General features: G+C 42.0%; 1 protein-coding gene across 1 annotated transcript in view; it reads left to right on the top strand.

Annotated features, from left to right (window-relative positions):
* The first annotated feature begins 1,299 nt into the window (after positions 1–1,299).
* The window catches only part of LOC112068903 (von Willebrand factor A domain-containing protein 5A), a 43,629-nt gene continuing 24,503 nt past the window's right edge, over positions 1,300–20,425 (top strand). The window contains exons 1-8 of the mRNA XM_070438324.1: positions 1,300–1,399; positions 2,537–2,587; positions 2,711–2,913; positions 3,240–3,462; positions 3,745–3,920; positions 9,548–9,662; positions 9,859–10,034; positions 10,262–10,350. Of these exons, the coding sequence (XP_070294425.1) occupies positions 1,315–1,399; positions 2,537–2,587; positions 2,711–2,913; positions 3,240–3,462; positions 3,745–3,920; positions 9,548–9,662; positions 9,859–10,034; positions 10,262–10,350 (1,118 nt within the window). The 5' untranslated portion in view covers positions 1,300–1,314. The remainder of the gene's footprint in view (positions 1,400–2,536; positions 2,588–2,710; positions 2,914–3,239; positions 3,463–3,744; positions 3,921–9,547; positions 9,663–9,858; positions 10,035–10,261; positions 10,351–20,425) is intronic.

Raw genomic sequence — 20,425 nt, 5'->3', positions numbered from 1 at the left:
TGTTGAGTGTTCATTCGTTAAATAAAGAAGTATGTACATTTATCACGCTGAGCCTTGGTCTCCTCCCTACGACGGCCGTGACAACTATGCTTTGAAGTAGTGTGTTTTTTCCGAATCTGGAATGACCAAATTAACCCAGATGGTACACTTTATTTTGGTTGCAAGTGCTAACAATAACGTTGAGTGGAGATATATTTTAAACAGTGCACATTCATGGGTAAGTAATCGCGCATAATCGTGCAGATACCCAGTGCAATCACGAGGGGTCTCAGACTTTTTGACTGTTGTTACTAAATCGAATGCAGCTGAGAAGAAACAAAAGACTAAGTTGGTGAATTTAGTGGAAACCTGCCCATTTGTAACAAGCGTGGTAACAAGCATTCATTGTTACACCTTTGTAATTACAGACGGCAATAACTACCAGTTACATCTTGTTATTACAGTGTAACTATTGGTTGCTACAGGGAACTGCAATACTTGTTACAGTGTAATTACACATGTAATTAGACTTTAATAAGGACCCCTTAAAATGAAGTGTTACCTTATTTAAAAAAAATCTGCTGTGGTTATTGATTATTCTACCACATCCCGACCGGGAGACCCATGAGGTGGCACACAATTGGCCCAGCGTCGTCCGGGTTAGGGGAGGGTTTGATCGGGATGTTCTTGTCCCATCGTGCTCTAGCGACTCCTTGTGGCGGGACGGGAGCATGCACGCTGACTCATGTCGCCAGTTGTACGGTTTTTCCTCTCACACATTGGTTTTTCCTCTGACACATTGTTGCGGCTGGCTTCCGGGTTAAGCGGGCAGGTGTTAAGGAGCGCGGTTTGGCGGGTCATGTTTCAGAGGACGCATGACTCAACCTTCACCTCTCCCGAGCACGTTGGGGAGTTGCAGAGATGAGACAAGATCATAAGTGGTTTGCAATTGGATAACATGAAATTGGGGAGAAAAAGGGGGTAAAAAAATAAATATTTTGAATATTCTACAGCTGGTATGATGGGATAAAGTAACCTAAATCCATGTGTGTGTTTGTCCTGAGACGCTTTTTGCTAAACGTTATTCTAACCCAGATTGTCAGACAAGTGTGAAATGTTTACTTGCCTCTATGTATCAATTTGTGCCATCCTAAAACTCTGAAATGATGAAATACCTGACCAACACCATCAAGGTGGCAGGTAAGCTTACCTCCTGACTTAAAATCATCCACTATTGACTATTGCATTTCATCCTTTTGCAGTGGTCCGAAAGGATTAGGAATGAGAATCATTGAATAGGATCTCTATGACTAGTTCAACCAGAGGTTACACAGGATGGACACTGGACAGAGATTGACATTATTGCGTCAAGCTGCTGTGATCATTTCATTGTTTATTGTTCACAAGAACTCCAAGCTCGGTAATTTCCCTTTTTGCTCAAAGGCCCTTTCGTTTCTCTATTTTCTTTCTCTCTGTATTGTTTGCAAAGGGCCTATATGTAAGCATTTTACTGATAGTCTACACCTGTTGTTTCAACSTGGTCTCAGAACATTTCGTATTATTCTGTAAGTAAATCTGAGACATTCCATTTAGTGTGATGTTACTTTTCTTATGGTTTGTTAATTTGTCCATCATACATTTCTTAGAATATGTTACGAATTACAATTTGTATGTTATGCTACAAATTGCAATTCTATATGTTACGAATTAGTAATTAGCACAATATGTTATGAATTTTTAAAATGTATGATATGTTACGAATTTTTATTTGTTGTGGCTAACGTCAGCTGGGTGGCTAGGTGGCTAACACTAGCTAGGCTAGGGGTTAGGAGTTAAGGTTATAGTTAGGTTAAATGGTTAAGGTTAGGGTTATGTGGAAGAGTTAGCTAACACGCTAAGCAATCGTAAAGTAGTAAGTAGTTAAAGCTGCTAATTAGCTAAAATCCTAAAGTTGTCTGTGATGAGATTCGAACATTCAACCTTTGGATTGCTTGATGTTCATGTTACACGCCTTCACATCCACTCCGACCAACAACCCTACTTTAATTTTTACCTTAACCTATCTTATGCAACCATACCAAACATAACTTATCATACTAATTTGAACGTCTCGGATTTACATGTAGTATGTTACGTCTAGTCTATGAGACCACTGGTTGTTTATTTATCATGTGACGAATACATTTTTATTTATTTTTTTACCTTTATTTAACTAGGCAAGTCAGTTAAGAACAAATTCTTATTTTCAATMACGGCCTAGGAACAGTGGGTTAACTGCCTGTTCAGGGGCAGAACGACAGATTTGTACCTTGTCAGCTTGGGGATTTGAACTTGCAACCATTCGGTTACTAGTCCAACGCTCTAACCACTAGGCTACCCTGCCGCCCCATTTGATTTGTATGAGGAAATACAGTACTGTATGTTCCCTCTCCTAAGAAGACCAGTGTTGTATGATTGCCAGGGTTTTATCAATATTGATACAGTACAAATCAATATTCCAACAGTGCCTGTTTTCCAGTAAGAGGACAATAATATGACACCTAACTTCCCCATTCAGGTGCCAAAATGGTGAACTGCTGTGGATTGATAACTGTCAAGAATAAACCAGGTACTGTTTGAAAGCAGAAATTATTGTTTACTTCCCATGTCTGTGTGTATTTTCCTTCTCCCAGACATGAGCTCTCATCAGTATCTTGTTTATCCTCTCTCCTTCCATCCCTCCCTCTCTCAGTGCCTCTGAAGAGTATTGCTGTGGAAGTGAGTGTCCAGGGGCATGTGGCCACTGTGAGCTCCACTCTGCAGTATGAGAACCAGGAGKAGAGCCCTCTGGAGGCCATCTTTGTTTTCCCTCTGCCAGGAGAGGCTGCTGTCTGCAGGTTCAGCGCCAAGATAGGACAGACTGAGGTGGTGGCTGAGGTTCAGGAGAAACAYAAGGTGAGGGGAAATGACAAGTCAACAATGAGACAAAAGCAACAATGCAGATCTACATTTCTTTTCTTTTTTTTCAGGATTCATTTCATGTTTATAACAATCAATAACATGTTWGTACAAATGTTGTTACTAGTGTAYTTACATAGTTACTACACAGGTTTAAGAACAACTTGGTGTAAKGTCTTACTGGGCAACTATARCCAATTGGTTAACKAAGCAGTCTATGACTTGCYGAGCTTCAAGAATCAGTATTATCCTTTTGACCYCTCTCATATCACTATTGTCTCAGGCTGATGATGCATCCTTGTGTTCCTCTGTCCCCCTCTCAGGCGCGGGAGCAGTATGATGATTCYTTGAGCTCGGGCCAGCAGGCCTTCCTATTGGAGGAGAGTGATGAGAGCCCGGACGTGTTCAAGCTGAGTGTGGGAAGTCTGCCTCCAGGGGAGAAGGCCTCTGTCAGCCTAGACTATGTGACAGAGCTGGCTGTACAGGCTGACGATGGCCTGAGGCTCTGCCTGCCCGCSGTGCTCAACCCCCGCTATCAACCCCAGGGTAAGAACATGGGCCCCTGTATAGAGACACAAACCACTAATACATCATAGTGCAGTGTAAAACCTTGTGGGCAGCAGTGTGACTAGGAACCAGCAACTGGTCACATAGGGTGGTGGACTTCAGTCCTGCTCTTGGAGACCCACAGGAAGTGGTGCAGGCTTTAGGTCCAGTCCAATCACCCACAAATTAGCATGTTTCTGTTCATCTCTTTCCTCTCTSGCCTTCTGTCTTCTCTCTGTCTCTCTACCTCCTCCTCCCTCCCTGACCCCATCTCTCTCTAAGGGTCAGACAGTGGTAGTGGTGGCAGTGCCCTGGTGTCCTCGGTGCCTGCTGCTTCTGTGCCCTACAGTCTGTCCCTCACTGCCCGTGTGTCGTCCCCTCATCCCATCTGTAGAGTAGAGTCCAACTGTCCCCTGGACCCACTCAACTACCTCAACACAGAGAAAACCCAAGCCACGGTACCTTGTGTGTGTCTGTGTGTGTGAGTGTGTGTGTGTGTGTGTGTGTGTTCATATGCATGTTTAAGTGTGTTTATTTTATACACAGTCAAATAAAATTGTATTGGTCACATACACATGGTTAGCAGCTGTTAATGTGAGTGTAGCGAAATGCTTGTGCTTCTAGTTCCGGCAGTGCAGTAATTATATAACAAGTAATCTAACAATTCCCCAACAACTACCTAATACACACAAATCTAAAGGGGTGAATGAGAATATGTACAGTTGAAGTCGGAAGTTTACATACACCTTAGCCAAATACATTTAAACTCAGTTTTTCACAATTCCTGACATTTAATCCAAGTAAAAATTCCCTGTCTTAGGTCAGTTAGGATCACCACTTTATTTTAAGAATGTGAAATATCAGAATAATAGTAGAGTGATTTATTTCAGCTTTTATTTCTTTCATCACTTTCCCAGTGGGTCAGAAGTTTACATACACTCATTAGTATTTGGTAGCATTGCCTTTAAATTATTTAACTTGGGTCAAACGTTTCGGGTAGCCTTCCACCAGCTTCCCATAATAAGTTGGGTGAATTTTGGCCCATTCCTCCTGACAGAGCTGGTGTAACTGAGTCAGGTTTGTAGACCTCCTTGCTCGCACCCGCTTTTCAGTTCTGCCCACAAATTTTCTTTAGCATTGAGGTCAGGGCTTTGTGATGGCCACTCCAATACSTTGACTTTGTTGTCCTTAAGCCATTTTGCCACAAATTTGGAAGTATGCTTGGGGTCATTGTCCATTTGGAAGACCCGTTTGCGACCAAGCTTTAACTTCTTGACTGATGTCTTGATGTTGCTTCAATATATCCACATAATATTCCTCCCTCATGATGCCATCTATTTTGTGAAGTGCACCAGCCCTCCTGCAGCAACGCATCCTCACAACATGATGCTGCCACCCCTGTGCTTCATGGTTGGGATGGTGTTCTTTTTCTTGCAAGCCTCCCCCTTTGTCCTCCAAACATAACAATGGTCATTATGGCTAAACAGTTCTATTTTTGTTTCATAAGACTAGGGGACATTTCTCCAAAAAGTACAAAAAGTACATGTGCATTTGCAAACCGTAGTCAGGCTTTTTTATGTCGGTTTTGGAGCAGTGGCTTCCTTGCTGAGCGGCCTTTCAGATTATGTTGATATAGGACTCGTTTTACTGTGGTGTCGTGTCTTTTGCTATGCCGGATTAAGTGAAATGACATGCTATTCTATAAAATCCTTTCTCTGTAATTAATATTACCTGATTGAGCTAATCATGTAAATGTAATTAACTAGAAAGTCGGGGCACCACGAAAGAGTATTTATGGAGCTGTTATCTTCCGAATAAACTCTTAAAAACCTAGTAATATTTTACATCAATAGCAGTCAATATTTATCGTCACCTTATTATTATTATTATTATTATTATTATTTCAGTCTCCTCTGAAAGTTGTAAATTCTTGGTTATCTTCACGAACCCTGGCTAACAAGTTGAATCAGCAATACAAAATTGGGTTTAATTACTTATTTACTAAATACCTAACTGATCACACAGAATTACATATACACAGAATGCAAATTATGTCATACAGAAAACGTCCCTGGTGGACGGAGCCGACATGACAGCTGGTTACACAAAGGAAAGGGGGTTGGGTTTGAGTGAAAGAGCGGGAAGACTGAGGAACAAAGGGAGAAGCTATGCTATCGTAAATACAGTATCTTATGCATTCTAAATTACCGCCCATTTGGAAAAGGGAAATGCAATWKATATTTACTCTGAGCTGCGCTTTTGTAGGTTGTTCGTAGATGCCTACCGTGTTGCCCAACAGAGATCTTGCTGTCCTCAGAAGAATGTCTCTGGTGGTAAATGGGATATGTTGTAGTATCGTTGTTGTGTGTTAGATTGGATACGTCGTCCGTCCTTTCCTAGCCCACGTTTACAGCGMCCGCTYCTAACTCAAKGGCTCGGAGGTATCACTTCTGTAGTGAATAAGASTMCAAAGTTCATACCATTCGCCACCAAAGCTCACGCTGAGGTTGGCTTAGTTCTGTAGTTATTATCTGAATCCTTCTGACATCGGACCGTCGCCCTAATGTACCCGGGACAGGAGGTTACATTTTCGTCAAGGGCTTACTGTAAATAGTGGAGGTAGAGAGGAGTGTGTTTCATAGTTTATAACCAATGTCTCTTCACAGGGGCGGGCCACTGATTGAGCAGAGCTCTAACCTTATGAAAACCCAATTCTCTCATTTGGAAACTTACATTAAAATTACATTAAATCTTTTCACAAATAGTTTCATATTTAAACATTTAAATWGCACAACAATTCCATGTGAATCTGATAACTAGAATGTGTAGACTTTCCCAGATACAGTTAATGTCATCCTGTKATCACTCATAATGTCTCAGATGACAACCGAACTGACATCATATTCATTAAGTACCAACACATATTTTCAACTMGTTCTATTACCGAAATATGGTTCCTCTCCCTCCACTTGTTTGATGTTCCCAGACTCTCTATGTTTAACAAAGACTATTCAAGAGTCCTTCAGTAGAGTCAGAGAGAGAGGGAAGGGAGAAAGGTATTCATGGGGGGGTCATAAACCTTACCCACAGGCCAGCGTCATGACAGTGGATATAGATACTTTTGTACCTGTTTCCTCCAGCATCTTCACAAGGCCTTTGCTGCTGTTCTGGGATTGATTTGCACTTTTCGCACCAAAGTACGTTAATCTCAAGGAGACAGAACGCGTCTCCTTCCTGAGCAGAATGACGGCTGCGTGGTCCCATGGTGTTTATACTTGCGTACTATTGTTTGTACAGATGAACGTGAACCTTCAGGCATTTGGAAATTGCTCCCAAGGATGAACTAGACTTGTGGAGGTCTACAATTTTTCTTGGCTGATTTCTTCTGATATTCCCATGATGTCAAGCAAAGAGACACTGAGTTTGAAGGTAGGCCTTGAAATGCATCCACAGGTACACCTCCAATTGACTCAAATGATGTCAATTAGCCTATCAGAAGCTTCTAAAGCCATGACATCATTTTCTGGAATTTTCCAAGCTGTTTAAAGGCACAGTCAACTTAGGTATGTAAACTTCTGACCCACTGGAATTGTGATACAGTGAATTATAAGTGAAATAATCTGTCTGTAAACAATTGTTGGAAAAATTACTTGTGTCATGTGTAACGGATGTGAAATGGCTAGCTAGTTAGAGCGGTGGTGCGCGCCCAGTTGCCTTTCAATCGGTGACGTCACTTGCCTGAGACCTTGAAGTAGTGGTTCCTCTTGCTCTGCAAGGGTCGCGGCTTTTGTGGAGCGATGGGTAACAATGCTTCGTGGGTGACTGTTGTTGATGTGTGCAGAGGGTCCCTGGTTCGCGCCCGAGGTCGGGGCGAGGGACGGACTAAAGTAAAACTGTTACATTGATGCTGTTGACCCGGATCACTGGTTGCTGCGGAAAAGGAGGAGGTCGAAAGGGGGGTGAGTGTAACGGATGTGAAATGGCTAGCTAGTTAGCGGTGGTGCGCGCCAGTTGCCTTTCAATCGGTGACGTCACTTGCTCTGAGACCTTGAAGTAGTGGTTCCCCTTGCTCTGCAAGGCCGCGGCTTTTGTGGAGCGATGGGTAACGATGCTTCGTGGTGACTGTTGTTGATGTGTGCAGTCAGCCAGCGCGCTCCCTCGGTTCGCGTCTCGAGCGGTCGAGGCGATGGCAGAGGGACGGACTAAAGTAAACTGTTACACATGCGACACAGAGTAGATGTTCTAACCGACTTGCCAAAACTATAGTTCGTTAATAAGACATTTGTGGAGTTGTTGAAAAAAACAGTTTAATTGACTCCAACCTAAGTGTATGTAAACTTCCGACTTCAACTGTACAAATAAGTACATGGATGAGCGATGGCCGAGCGGCATAGGCAAGGTGAAGTAGATGGTATAAAATACAGGATATACATGTGATATAAGTAATGTAAGATATGTACCAGTCCCAATCTACTTGAGACACACCTACTCATTCCAGCGTTTTTCTTTATTTTYACTTTTTTCTACTTTGTAGAACAAWAGTGAAGACATCAAAACTATGAAATAACACATGGAATCATGTAGTATCCCAATTTTTTTTTTAACAAATCAAAATATATTAGAGATTCTTCAAAGTAGCCACCCTTTGCCTTGATGACAGCTTTGCACACTCTTGGCATTCTCTCAACCAGCTTKATGAGGTAGTCACCTGGAATGCATTTCAATTATCAAATGTGCCTTGTTAAAAGTTAATTTGTGGAATTTCTTTACTGCGTTTTAGCCAATCAGTTGTGTTGTGACAAGGTAGGGGTGGTATACAGAAGAAATCCATATTTGGTAAAAGACCAAAACCATATTATGTCAAGAACAGCTCAAATAAGCAAAGAGAAACAATAGTCCATTACTTTAAGTCAATCTGGAACTTTGAAAGTTTCTTCAAGTGCAGTTGCAAAAGCGCTATGATGAAACTGGCTCTCATGASGACCGCCACAGGAAAGGAAGACCCAGAGTTACCTCTGCTGCAGAKGATGAGTTCATTAGAGTTACCAGCCTCAGAAATTGCAGCCCAAATAAATTCTTCAGAGTTTAAGTAACAGACACATCTCAACATCAACTGTTGAGAGGAGACTGCGTGAATCAGGCCTTCATGGTCGAATTGCAAATGAACCACTACTAAGGACAKCAACAAGAAGAAGAGACTTGCTTGGGCCAAAAAACACGAGCAATGGACATTAGACCGGTGGAAATCTGTCCTTTGGTCTGATGAGTCCAAATTTGAGAYAAAATAGGTGAACGGATGATCTCRGCATGTGTGGTTCCCACTGTGAAGCATGGAGGAGGTGTGATGGTGTGGGGGGTGCTTTGATGGTAACACTGTCGGGGATTTATTTAGAATTTAAGGCACAATTAACCAGCAGGTCTACCACAGCATTCTGCAGCGATACCCCATCCCATCTGGTTTGCACTTAGTGGAACTATTATTTGTTTATCAAAAGGAGAACACCTCCAGGCTGTGTAAGTGCAATTTGACCAAGAAAGATAGTGATTGAGTGCTGCATCAGATGACCTGGCCTCCACAATCACCCGACCTTAACCCATTTTAGATGGTTTGGAATGAGTTGGACCGCAGAGTGAAGGAAAAGCAGCCAACATGTGCTCAGCATCTGTGGGATCTCCTTCAAGACTGTTGGAAAAGCATTCCAGGTGAAGCTGGTTGAGAGAATGCCAAGAGTGTGCGAAGCTGTCATTAAGGCCAAGGGTGGCAACTTTGAAGAATGTATAATATAAAATATATTTTGATTTGTTTAACACTTTTTTGGGGTTAATACATGATTCCATATATGTTATTTCATAGTTTTGATGTCTTCACTATTATTCTACAATGTAAAAATTAAGAAAAACCCCTTGAATGAGTAGGTGTGTCCAAACTTTTGACTGGTACTGTACGTACGTATGAATGTCTGAGTGTACAGTATGTCTGTGTGCGTACACTCTCACTAGCACCATGAACCATCCGAATCATTCATAGTTGTTAAATTCCCTCTCAGACTGCTCTGTCTTCATGTGAATGTTGTTCTAACTGCAGGTCAGTCTGGCTGCAGGTCATCAATTTGACCGGGACGTTGAGCTGTTGTTGTATTACCAAGACACCCATCAGCCTACTGCTATAGTAGAGGCAGCACAGACTTCTGCCAAGCCAGGTGAGGGGGGGGTGGGTTTACTCTGTTGTAGATGTGTGGAGATGAGATCAATGAGTAGTCTAGTCTCCTACCTTAATCCATGTTTACATAGAGGAACATGGTGAGACAGAAGATACAGTAGATGTAGTGTAGAGATGGAGAAAGAGGACAAAGGCTGTTGAACACTTCTGTCTCTCTCTCTCTTTATCGCTCCCAGGCTCTCTGATGGGCGACCCAGTGGTCATGCTGAGCCTGTACCCAGAGTTCCCCAACGATGTGATGTCATCGATGACCTCACTCGGGGAATTCCTTTTTGTTGTGGATCGCTCTGGCAGCATGTCATTCTCCATGCACAATGGGTCTGGGGCTCAGGACCGCATTGGCAGTGCCAGGGTATACACACACACACACACACACACACACACACACACACACACACACACACACACACACACACAACCCTGCACTAGTAAATTAACATCTCAATCTGAACAGGATTCACCAAGAGATGGTTTAGAGTGAAATCCAGTACACAGTGGTTACTCTGTAGTCTTCCATTCTTTAAGCATGTCCTATATGGTTTATTGAATAGTAAAAACACTTGAATTTCTCTCTTGCAGGATACTCTGCTGCTCTTGCTGAAAAGCCTGCCAATGGGGTGCTACTTCAACATCATCGGCTTTGGGTCCAGTTATGAGTCCTTCTTTCCGTGAGTGTTCTCTACTTTCAACCCTCGTCTCAATCAGGTCAAGTCAGTGTCTGAGGACTTACGTTTTTTACAAACARATTTAGCMGTGTCATTCMAGGGTTTTATCATGTATGTTGTACCAGGTAGTCCAAATCCAAATATAATCAGTGACAGTGTTTGACAGTTAATGTTTACATCTTTTTTTAAATTTGACCTTTATTTAACTAGGCAAGTCAGTTAAGAACAAATTCTTATTTTCAATGACTGCCTAGGAACAGTGGGTTAACTGCCTTGTTCAGGGGCAGAACGATGAGCTAATCATTTGCAGCAGGTAGGGGTAGAGCCCTCACGGTGACTGTATTACCGCCACACCACCTGTCACGAGTCATGAAGGCAGTCAAATTTCACATGACCGTTTACTCACGGTAATTAGGCTTCTCCAAGCTCTGATGCTGCTGATGGTCATTAGTAGCCCACCAAACTTTCTAACTGCCTGGTACTCAGCACTCTATTGTCCCTCTAATCTCTCTGACATATATGCAAATGTCATCAAACACTTAATGAGAGCCCATGAGTTTTGATGGCCTCTATAGGCTAGGCCTACTGTATTTATTCATCTTTATTCATCAACTTTCCTAATATTAAGCACATTGTAAAACAAATCAACAGGAGTACAGCCTACCTGGCTGTCATGAATATGAACCATGGCAAAAGTGTCCTCCATTCGCTATTTATGTGCATAGTCCTCCATTTGCTATTGAAGTGCTATTTTCTCATGCCCCTGTTCTGAGACAGGTGCATGATACTGGTCCAATCTAAGTCAAAATAAATATCACTCATTTATTAAATGTAAAGACAACATTCAATTAAGAATAGTCTGATGGGTGACAACGTTAGAATATCACTTATGATTATTWTTWTTTTTTTTAAATCTATTTTAATTTCACCTTTATTTAACCAGGTAGGCCAGTTGGAACAAGTTCTCATTTACAACTACGACCTGGCCAAGATAAAGCAAAGCAGTGCGACAAATTACAACGCAGTTACACATGGAATAAACAAACGTACAGTCAATAACACAATAGAAACAAATCTGTATACAGTGTGTGCAAATGAAGTAAGGAGGTAAGGCAATAAAAAGGCCATAGTGGCGAAGTAATTACAATGTAGCATTAACACTGGAGTGATAGATGTGCAGATGATGATGTGCAAGTAGATTGATGTTTTATCAGTGGCGATTTTAGCATGTAAATCTTGGTGGGTCAAACAACAACAACAAATGTTGATGCATGCCAGCAAAGCCACAACACAACACTAAAAATACATTCATTGCACTATAACGGTGACAAATGGTGCCCACAAACTGTTAGGGCCTACATAAAGCTGTCCCAAAAGCAGAGCGCCCTTTTCAGCATCATGGAGTGAATCCTTACCACCGCTACACCTGGTTATCAGCGAGCCTTGTAGGGAAACAGTTCATTCAGCCTCATTACTGCCTTTAAAAAAAAACAAAGCTGATATGGCTGACTTGCTTAAACAAATGTGGTTTCAACTAACAATTGAGATGTACAAACTATGGCATAAGGGAACGACGAGCGGATAAGAGGCAATCCAAGCTAGGTCGGACGTAGTCAATATAACTATTTGTTCAGCGCTTTTGTAATGTACAGCAGCAGAATTCAGAACCCTGGGCCGTTCTTACAGTATTCTCCCTGTACACCAAGTCAGAACCGTAGGTTAAATAAAGGGGGCTTATAAGCAGACAATGAAAGCTCTTACAATATTCAATGATTACATTTCTTGAAAACAGGCTATTGGCTAAATGGGGGAAAAGGGACCAAATTAGTAGGGTGAGGCACATGGGCTACTAACTGCTTACTACACAACATACACTTAGTATTACTTTCTTGCTACAGTATACATATCTCCCCGGCAATTACATCATTCATGTAGCAGCATACAAGACATTTTTGGACTCACCTTATTGTGCTGTGCTCACTTGAACAGGAAGGTGGCGCGGCGGTCCTTCTTGTGGGCTCTAGAAAGAGGCCCGAGTTCCCGACTTGGAATAACCGTTCAGTTATTTTCCCAGTCGGAGATACTTTTTTCCCCAGAGTTCCCAGTTGTCTTGAACGCGGCAGAAGTCATGCTGGATTGACCGCATGGCCCAATGTATAAAATTTTTACCAATTGGATATCACACAAAAATTGGTGAGAAAAGGGGGTATTTAATTTAAGGATAACATTCACACGCAATGCCATGGGCCAGAAGTTACGATCTTGTCTCATTGCTGCAACTCCCCTATGGACTCGGCGAGGTTCGAAGCCTCACTGCTTCTTGACACACTGCTCGCTTAACCCGGAAGCCAGCTGCACCAATGTGTCATGGGAAACACTGTTGAACTGACAACTGCAGTCAGCTTGCAAGCGCCCGGCACAAGGAGTCGCTAGAGCACAATGAGACAAGGAAATCCCGGCCGGCCAAGCCCTCCCCTAATCCGGACGACACTGGGCCAATGAGGGCTGAGGCTGCCAGTCGCGCCTCAGCCCTCATTGTTGAATTTGCAATTTCCAACTTGTTGTGTAATGTGTGTCCGATGAGCACCGATATGTTTTATCTAATAATTTCTCATATGACAAGTGTCGTGATGTAGCTATTAGTAATATGATGACATGCTATTTATCGAATAATTKATTGTGTAGTTATTARGTGATTTAAATTAATCATMTAACAATTACCTCATTAGTAACCTGGMGCACCACAGGAAAAGTTTGTTTAACGAGTTACCGTTTCCCAAATTAACTCAAGAAAATCWGAATCTCSATATCATAGCATTTCCTCATATCAGTCTCATTCTGAAKATTCCATAATCCYTTAAATCTGCAGGAACGCTAGTCTACATGATGACTCAGGAATACATAAATTGTCTTAATTATTTATTTACTRACTAAATAATCACACAGAATTACATAAACACACACACAGGATAGATTATACATTGATTACCAACTAAATGTAATAAAAAGTCCCTCGTGGACTAACCCYATATGACGGCTTGTTACACAATGAAAAAGGGTGGGGAAAGAAAGAGCGGGAGAAGGGGAGACAAAGGAATTCAACTATCGTACATGCAGTTGAATAATACGCTCATGTAAATATGGACATTTAGCACCCTAACAACCACTCATTCGGATTTAGAAATGCAATGTACATATTTACGCTTTTATGTCTTTGTCGTCTCTCTCTGTTGAAATTGCCCGATCAGCCTGTGGAGAGTAGTACATCAGAAAGTCTCTGGATGTGTAAGTCTCTTGTTGTCCAAAAGAGGTCCCCTGTAAGTCTCTTGTTGTCCACCAGAGGTCCCCGCAGTAGCAATCTTCTTCTTTGTTCTGGAAGTGTCCGTTCAAATGGATACATCAGACTACCACACGGTGGTGGGAAGGAAATGTTCTTCCCTTCTCATCCCTGTTAGACTGGATCCTTCAAAAGGTACACACGTAGTGGCCCTCGGCCGAGTTTACTAGACTAAAGTACTTAAACAGCTGCAGACTGAATGTTCCGATGTAGTCTTTATCTTAACTCAAAGTGAGTSTTACCATTTTCTGGTCTGGTAGAGTCTAACCATTCCTGATGTCCGGRTCAACACCGTCCGTATACTGGTCTCYATGTTTGATTATTCAGGGTACAGTTAGAACCATTTTACACGCCAGTAGCAACCTGGCAATGTACTGGTCTCTTGAGATGTTGTTCTTCTCTGTTGAACGTTTCAGAGTTTCTAACCATCTCGTGTCGATCATGCTGGTCTAGTAATTCTTTAGGGGAAAAAGGGGCATTCCCTCCTTTGGCATAAAGCAATCTGGAACTTGAAAGTTTCTCAAGTGCAGTTGGCCAAAAGCGCTATTGATGAAACTGGCTTCATGACGCCGTCCCACAGGAAAGGAAGACCAAGTTACCTCTGCTGCAGACGATGAGATTCATTAGAGTACCAGCCCTCAGAAATGCAGCCCAATAATTCTTCAAGTGTTAAGTAACAGACACATCTCAACATCAACTGTTGAGAAGGAGACCTCGTGAATCAGGCCTTACATGGTCGAATTGCAAATGAAACCACTACTAAGGACAACAACAAGAAGAAGAGACTTGCTTGGGCAAAAAAACACGAGGCAATGGAATTAACTGTGGAAATCTGTCCTTTGGTCTGATGAGTCAAATTTTGAGAAAAAATAGGTGGAACGGTATATCTCCGCAGTGGTGGTTCCCACTGTGAAGCATGGAGGAGGTGTGATGGTGTGGGGGGTGCTTTGAGTAACACTGTCGGGGATTTATTTAGAATTTAAGCACAATTAACCAGCAGGTCTACCACAGCATTCTGCACGATACCCCATCCCATCTGGTTTGCACTTAGTGGAACTATTATTTGTTTATCAAAAGGAGAACACCTCCAGGCTGTGTAAGGCAATTTGACCAAGAAAGATAGTGATTGAGTGCTGCATCAGATGACCTGGCCTCCACAATCACCCGACCTCAACCCATTTTAGATGGTTTGGAATGAGTTGGACCGCAGAGTGAAGGAAAAGCAGCCAACATGTGCTCAGCATCTGTGGGATCTCTTCAAGACTGTTGGAAAAGCATTCCAGGTGAAGCTGGTTGAGAGAATGCCAAGAGTGTGCGAAGCTGTCATTAAGGCCAAGGGTGGCAACTTTGAAAAATGTGTAAAATATATTTGATTTGTTTAACACTTTTTAATACATGATTCCATATGTGTTATTTCATAGTTTTGAGTCTTCACTATTATTCTACAATGTAAAAATTAAGAAAAACCCCTTGAATGAGTAGGTGTGTCCAAACCTTTGACTGGTAACTGTACGTACGTATGAATGTCTGCGTGTACAGTATGTCTGTGTGCGTGCACTCTCACTAGCACCATGAACCATCCGAAACTTCATAGTTGTTAATATTCCTCTCAGACTGCTCTGTCTTCATGTGAATGTTGTTCTAACTGCAGGTCAGTCTGGCTGCAGGTCATCAATTTGACCGGGACGTTGAGCTGTTGTTGTAATTACCAAGACACCCATCAGCCTAACTGCTATAGTAGAGGCAGCACAGACTTTCTGCCAAGCCAGGTGAGGGGGGTGGGTTTACTCTGTTGTAGATGTGTGGAGATGAGATCAATGAGTAGTCTAGTCTACTACCTTAATCCATGTTTACATAGAGGAACATGGTGAGACAGAAGATAACAGTAGATGTAGTGTAGAGATGGAGAAAGAGGACAAAGCTGTTGAAACACTTCTGTCCTCTCTCTCTCTTTATCGCTCCCAGGCTCTCTGATGGGCGACCCAGTGCTCATGCTGAGCCTGTACCCAGAGTTCCCCAAAGATGTGATGTCGACGATGAACCTCACTCGGGCAATTCCTTTTTGTTGTGGATCGCTCTGGCAGCATGTCATGCTCCATGCACAATGGGTCTGGGGCTCAGGACCGCATTGGCAGTGCCAGGGTACACACACACACACAACACACACAACCTGCACTAGTAAATTAACATCTCAATCTGAACAGGATTCACCAAGAGATGGTTTAGAGTGAAATTCCGTACACAGTGGTTACTCTGTAGTCTTCCATTCTTTAAGCAATGTCCTATATGTTTATTGGAATAGTAAAAAACACTTGGAATTTCTCTCTGTGCAGGATACTCTGCTGCTCTTGCTGAAAAGCCTGCCAATGGGGTGCTACTTCAACATCATCGGCTTTGGGTCCAGTTATGAGTCCTTCTTTCCGTGAGTGTTCCTCTACTTTCAACCCTCGTCTCATCAGGTCAAGTCAGTGTCTGAGGACTTACGTTTTTAACAACATATTTACGTGTCATTCTAGGGTTTTATCATGCTATGTTGTACCAGGTAGTCCAAATCAAATATAATCAGTGACAGTGTTTGACAGTTAATGTTTACATCTTTTTAAATTTGACACTTTATTTAACTAGGCAAGTCAGTTAAGAACAAATTCTTATTTTCAATGACTGCCTAGGAACAGTGGGTTAACTGCCTTGTTCAGGGGCAGAACGATGAGCTATATCATTTGCAGCAGGTAGGGGTAGAGCCCTCACGGTGACTGTATTACCGCCACACCACCTGTCACGAGTTCATGAAGGCAGTCAAATTTCACATGACCGTTTACTCACGGTAATTAGGCTTCTCCAAGCTCTGATGCTGCTGATGGTCATTAGTAGCCCACCAAACTTTCTAACTGCCTGGACTCAGCACTCTATTGTCCCTCTAATCTCTCTGACATATATGCAAATGTCATCAAACACTTAATGAGAGCCCATGAGTTTTGATGGCCTCTATAGGCTAGGCCTACTGTATTATTCATCTTTATTTCATCAACTTTTCCTAATATTAAGCACATTGTAAACAAATCAACAGGAGTACCAAGCCTACCTGGCTTGTCATGAATATGAACCATGGCAAAAGTGTCCTCCATTCGCTATTTATGTGCTAGTCCATTTGCTATTGAAGTGCTATTTTCTCATGCCCCTGTCTGAGACAGGTGCATGATACTGGTCCAATCTAAGTCAAAATAAATATCACTCATTATTAAATGTAAAGACAACATTCAATTAAGAATAGTCTGATGGGTGACAACGTTAGAATATCACTTTGAATTTTATTATTTTTTTTAATCTATTTTAATTTCACCTTTATTTAACCAGGTAGGCCAGTTGAACAAGTTCTCATTTACAACTACGACCTGGCCAAGATAAAGCAAAGCAGTGCGACAAATTACAACGCAGTTACACATGGAATAAACAAAAGTACAGTCAATAACACAATAGAAACAAATCTGTATACAGTGTGTGCAAATGAAGTAAGGAGGTAAGGCAATAAAAAGGCCATAGTGGCGAAGTAATTACAATGTAGCATTAACACTGGAGTGATAGATGTGCAGATGATGATGTGCAAGTAGGAATTGTTTTTATCAGTGGCGAATTTTAGCTGTAAATCTTGGTGGGTCAAACAACAACAACAAATGTTGATGCATGCCAGCAAAGCCACAACACAACACTAAAAATACATTCATTGCACTATAACGGTGACAAATGGTGCCCACAAACTGTTAGGGCCTACATAAAGCTGTCCCAAAAGCAGAGCGCCCTTTTCAGCATCATGGAGTGAATCCTTACCACCGCTACACCTGGTTATTCAGCGAGCCTTGTAGGGAAACAGTTCATTCAGCCTCATTACTGCGCTTTAAAAAAAAAACAAAGCTGATATGGCTGACTTGCTTAAACAAATGTGGTTTCAACTAACAATTGAGAAGTACAAACTATGGCATAAGGAACGACGAGCGGATAAGAGGCAATCCAAGCTAGGTCGGACGTAGTCAATATAACTATTTGTTCAGCGCTTTTGTAATGTACACAGCAGAATTCAGAACCCTGGGCCGTTCTTACAGTATTCTCCCTGTACACCAAGTCAGAACCGTAGGTTAAATAAAGGGGGCTTATAAGCAGACAATGAAAGCTCTTACAATATTCAATGATTACATTTCTTGAAAACAGGCTATTGGCTAAATGGGGGAAAAGGGACCAAATTAGTAGGGTGAGGCACATGGGCTACTAACTGCTTACTACACAACATACACTTAGTATTACTTCTTGGCTACAGTATACATATCTCCCCGGCAATTACATCATTCATGTAGCAGCATACAAGACATTTTTGGACTCACCTTATTGTGCTGTGCTCACTTGAACAGGAAGGTGGCGCGGCGGTCCTTCTTGTGTGGGCTCTAGAAAGAGGCCCGAGTTCCCGACTTGGAATAACCGTTCAGTTATTTTCCCAGTCGGAGATACTTTTTTCCAAGAGTTCCCAGTTGTCTTGAACGCGGCAGAAGTCATGCTGGATTGACCGCATGGCCAATGTATAAAAATTTTACCAATTGGATATCCACACAAAATTGGTGAGAAAAGGGGTATTTAATTTAAGGATAAACATTCACACGCAATGCCATGGGCCAGAAGTTACGATCTTGTCTCATTGCTGCAACTCCCCTATGGACTCGGCGAGGTTCGAGAGCCTCACTGCTTCTTGACACACTGCTCGCTTAACCCGGAAGCCAGCTGCACCAATGTGTCATGGAAACACTGTTGAACTGACGACTGCAGTCAGCTTGCAAGCGCCCGGCACAAGAGTCGCTAGAGCACAATGAACAAGGAAATCCCGGCCGGCCAAGCCCTCCCCTAATCCGGACGACACTGGGCCAATGAGGGCTGAGGCTGCAGTCGCGCCTCAGCCCTCATTGTTGAATTTGCAATTTCCAACTTGTTGTGTAATGTGTGTCCGATGAGCACCGATATGTTTTATCTAATAATTTCTCATATGACAAGTGTCGTGATGTAGCTATTAGTAATATGATGACATGCTATTTATCGAATAATTAATTGTGTAGTTATTACGTGATTTAAATTAATCATTTAACAATTTACCTCATTAGTAACCTGGGGCACCACAGGAAAAGTTTGTTTAACGAGTTACCGTTTCCCAAATTAACTCAAGAAAATCAGAATCTCCATATCATAGCATTTCCTCATATCAGTCTCATTCTGAACATTCCATAATCCATTAAATCTGCAGGAACGCTAGTCTACATATGACTCAGGAATACATAAATTGTCTTAATTATTTATTTACTCACTAAATAATCACACAGAATTACATAAAACCACACACAGGATAGATTATACATTGATTACCAACTAAATGTAATAAAAAGTCCCTCGTGGACTAACCCAATATGACGGCTTGTTTACACAATGAAAAAGGGTGGGGAAAGAAAGAGCGGGAGAAGGGGGACAAAGGAATTCAACTATCGTACATGCAGTTGAATAATACGCTCATGTAAATATGGACATTTAGCACCCTAACAACCACTCATTCGGATTTAGAAATGCAATGTACATATTTACGCTTTTATGTCTTTGTCGTCTCTCTCTGTTGAAATTGCCCGATCAGCCTGTGGAGAGTAGTACATCAGAAAGTCTCTGGATGTGTAAGTCTCTTGTTGTCCAAAAGAGGTCCCCTGTAAGTCTCTTGTTTGTCCACCAGAGGTCCCCGCAGTAGCAATCTTCTTCTTTGTTCTGGAAGTGTCCGTTCAAATTGATACATCAGACTACCACACGGTGGTGGAAGGAAATGTTCTTCCCTTCTCATCCCTGTTAGACTGGATCCTTCAAAAGGTACACACGTAGTGGCCCTCGGCCGATTTACTAGACTAAAGTACTTAAACAGCTGCAGACTGAATGTTCCGATGTAGTCTTCTTCTTAACTCAAAGTGAGTCTTACCATTTTCTGGTCTGGTAGAGTCTAACCATTTGATGTCCGGCTCAAACACCGTCCGTATACTGGTCTCAATGTTTGATTATTCAGGGTACAGTTAGAACCATTTTACACGCCAGTAGCAACCTGGCAATGTACTGGTCTCTTGAGATGTTGTTCTTCTCTGTTGAACGTTTCAGAGTTTCTAACCATCTCGTGTCTATCATGCTGGTCTAGTAATTCTTTAGGAAAAAGGGGCATTCCCTCCTTTGGCATAATGTTGTGCTCACGTGGGCGTGGTTACTGACTTGGCAAAGGTCTCTATGACAAAATGTTACCTCAGTTCGAAGGCTAAAATCACATTTCATCTTCTCACAAATAGTTTCAAATTTAATCATATACGTTTTACAATATTTAGATGTAAACTGACCCCTTGAATGTGTACACTTTCAGAGATAAAGCTATTTTAGTTATACCGTCCTTAACAATATCACATAAACAATAATCATATAAAATCAGTTGTTGTTAAGTCCCACCAACTATTTCAAACATTATTTACATTAAGAAATATTGTTTCAATGTCCAAACTTTTGATGTTACAGTACTGCAAAATCAATCTCTTTTGTAACAAAGGGATTTTTAACTTCCATTTCTGCATAGTGGAAGAGAGAGTTCCTGCAAGGAACTGTCATAAAACTGGCTACTCCCCAGGAGGGGGGGGGGGGGGGTCTTGAAACCTTTGGTTAGCCGGCACCTTTGATCTCCATCCAGGAGGGCAGTCA

The sequence above is a fragment of the Salvelinus sp. IW2-2015 genome, unplaced genomic scaffold, assembly GCF_002910315.2.
Source record: "Salvelinus sp. IW2-2015 unplaced genomic scaffold, ASM291031v2 Un_scaffold786, whole genome shotgun sequence".
Lineage (NCBI taxonomy): Eukaryota > Metazoa > Chordata > Actinopteri > Salmoniformes > Salmonidae > Salvelinus > Salvelinus sp. IW2-2015.
The sequence above is the reverse complement of the archived record's forward strand: the minus strand, read 5'-3'. Positions and strand labels throughout refer to the sequence as shown.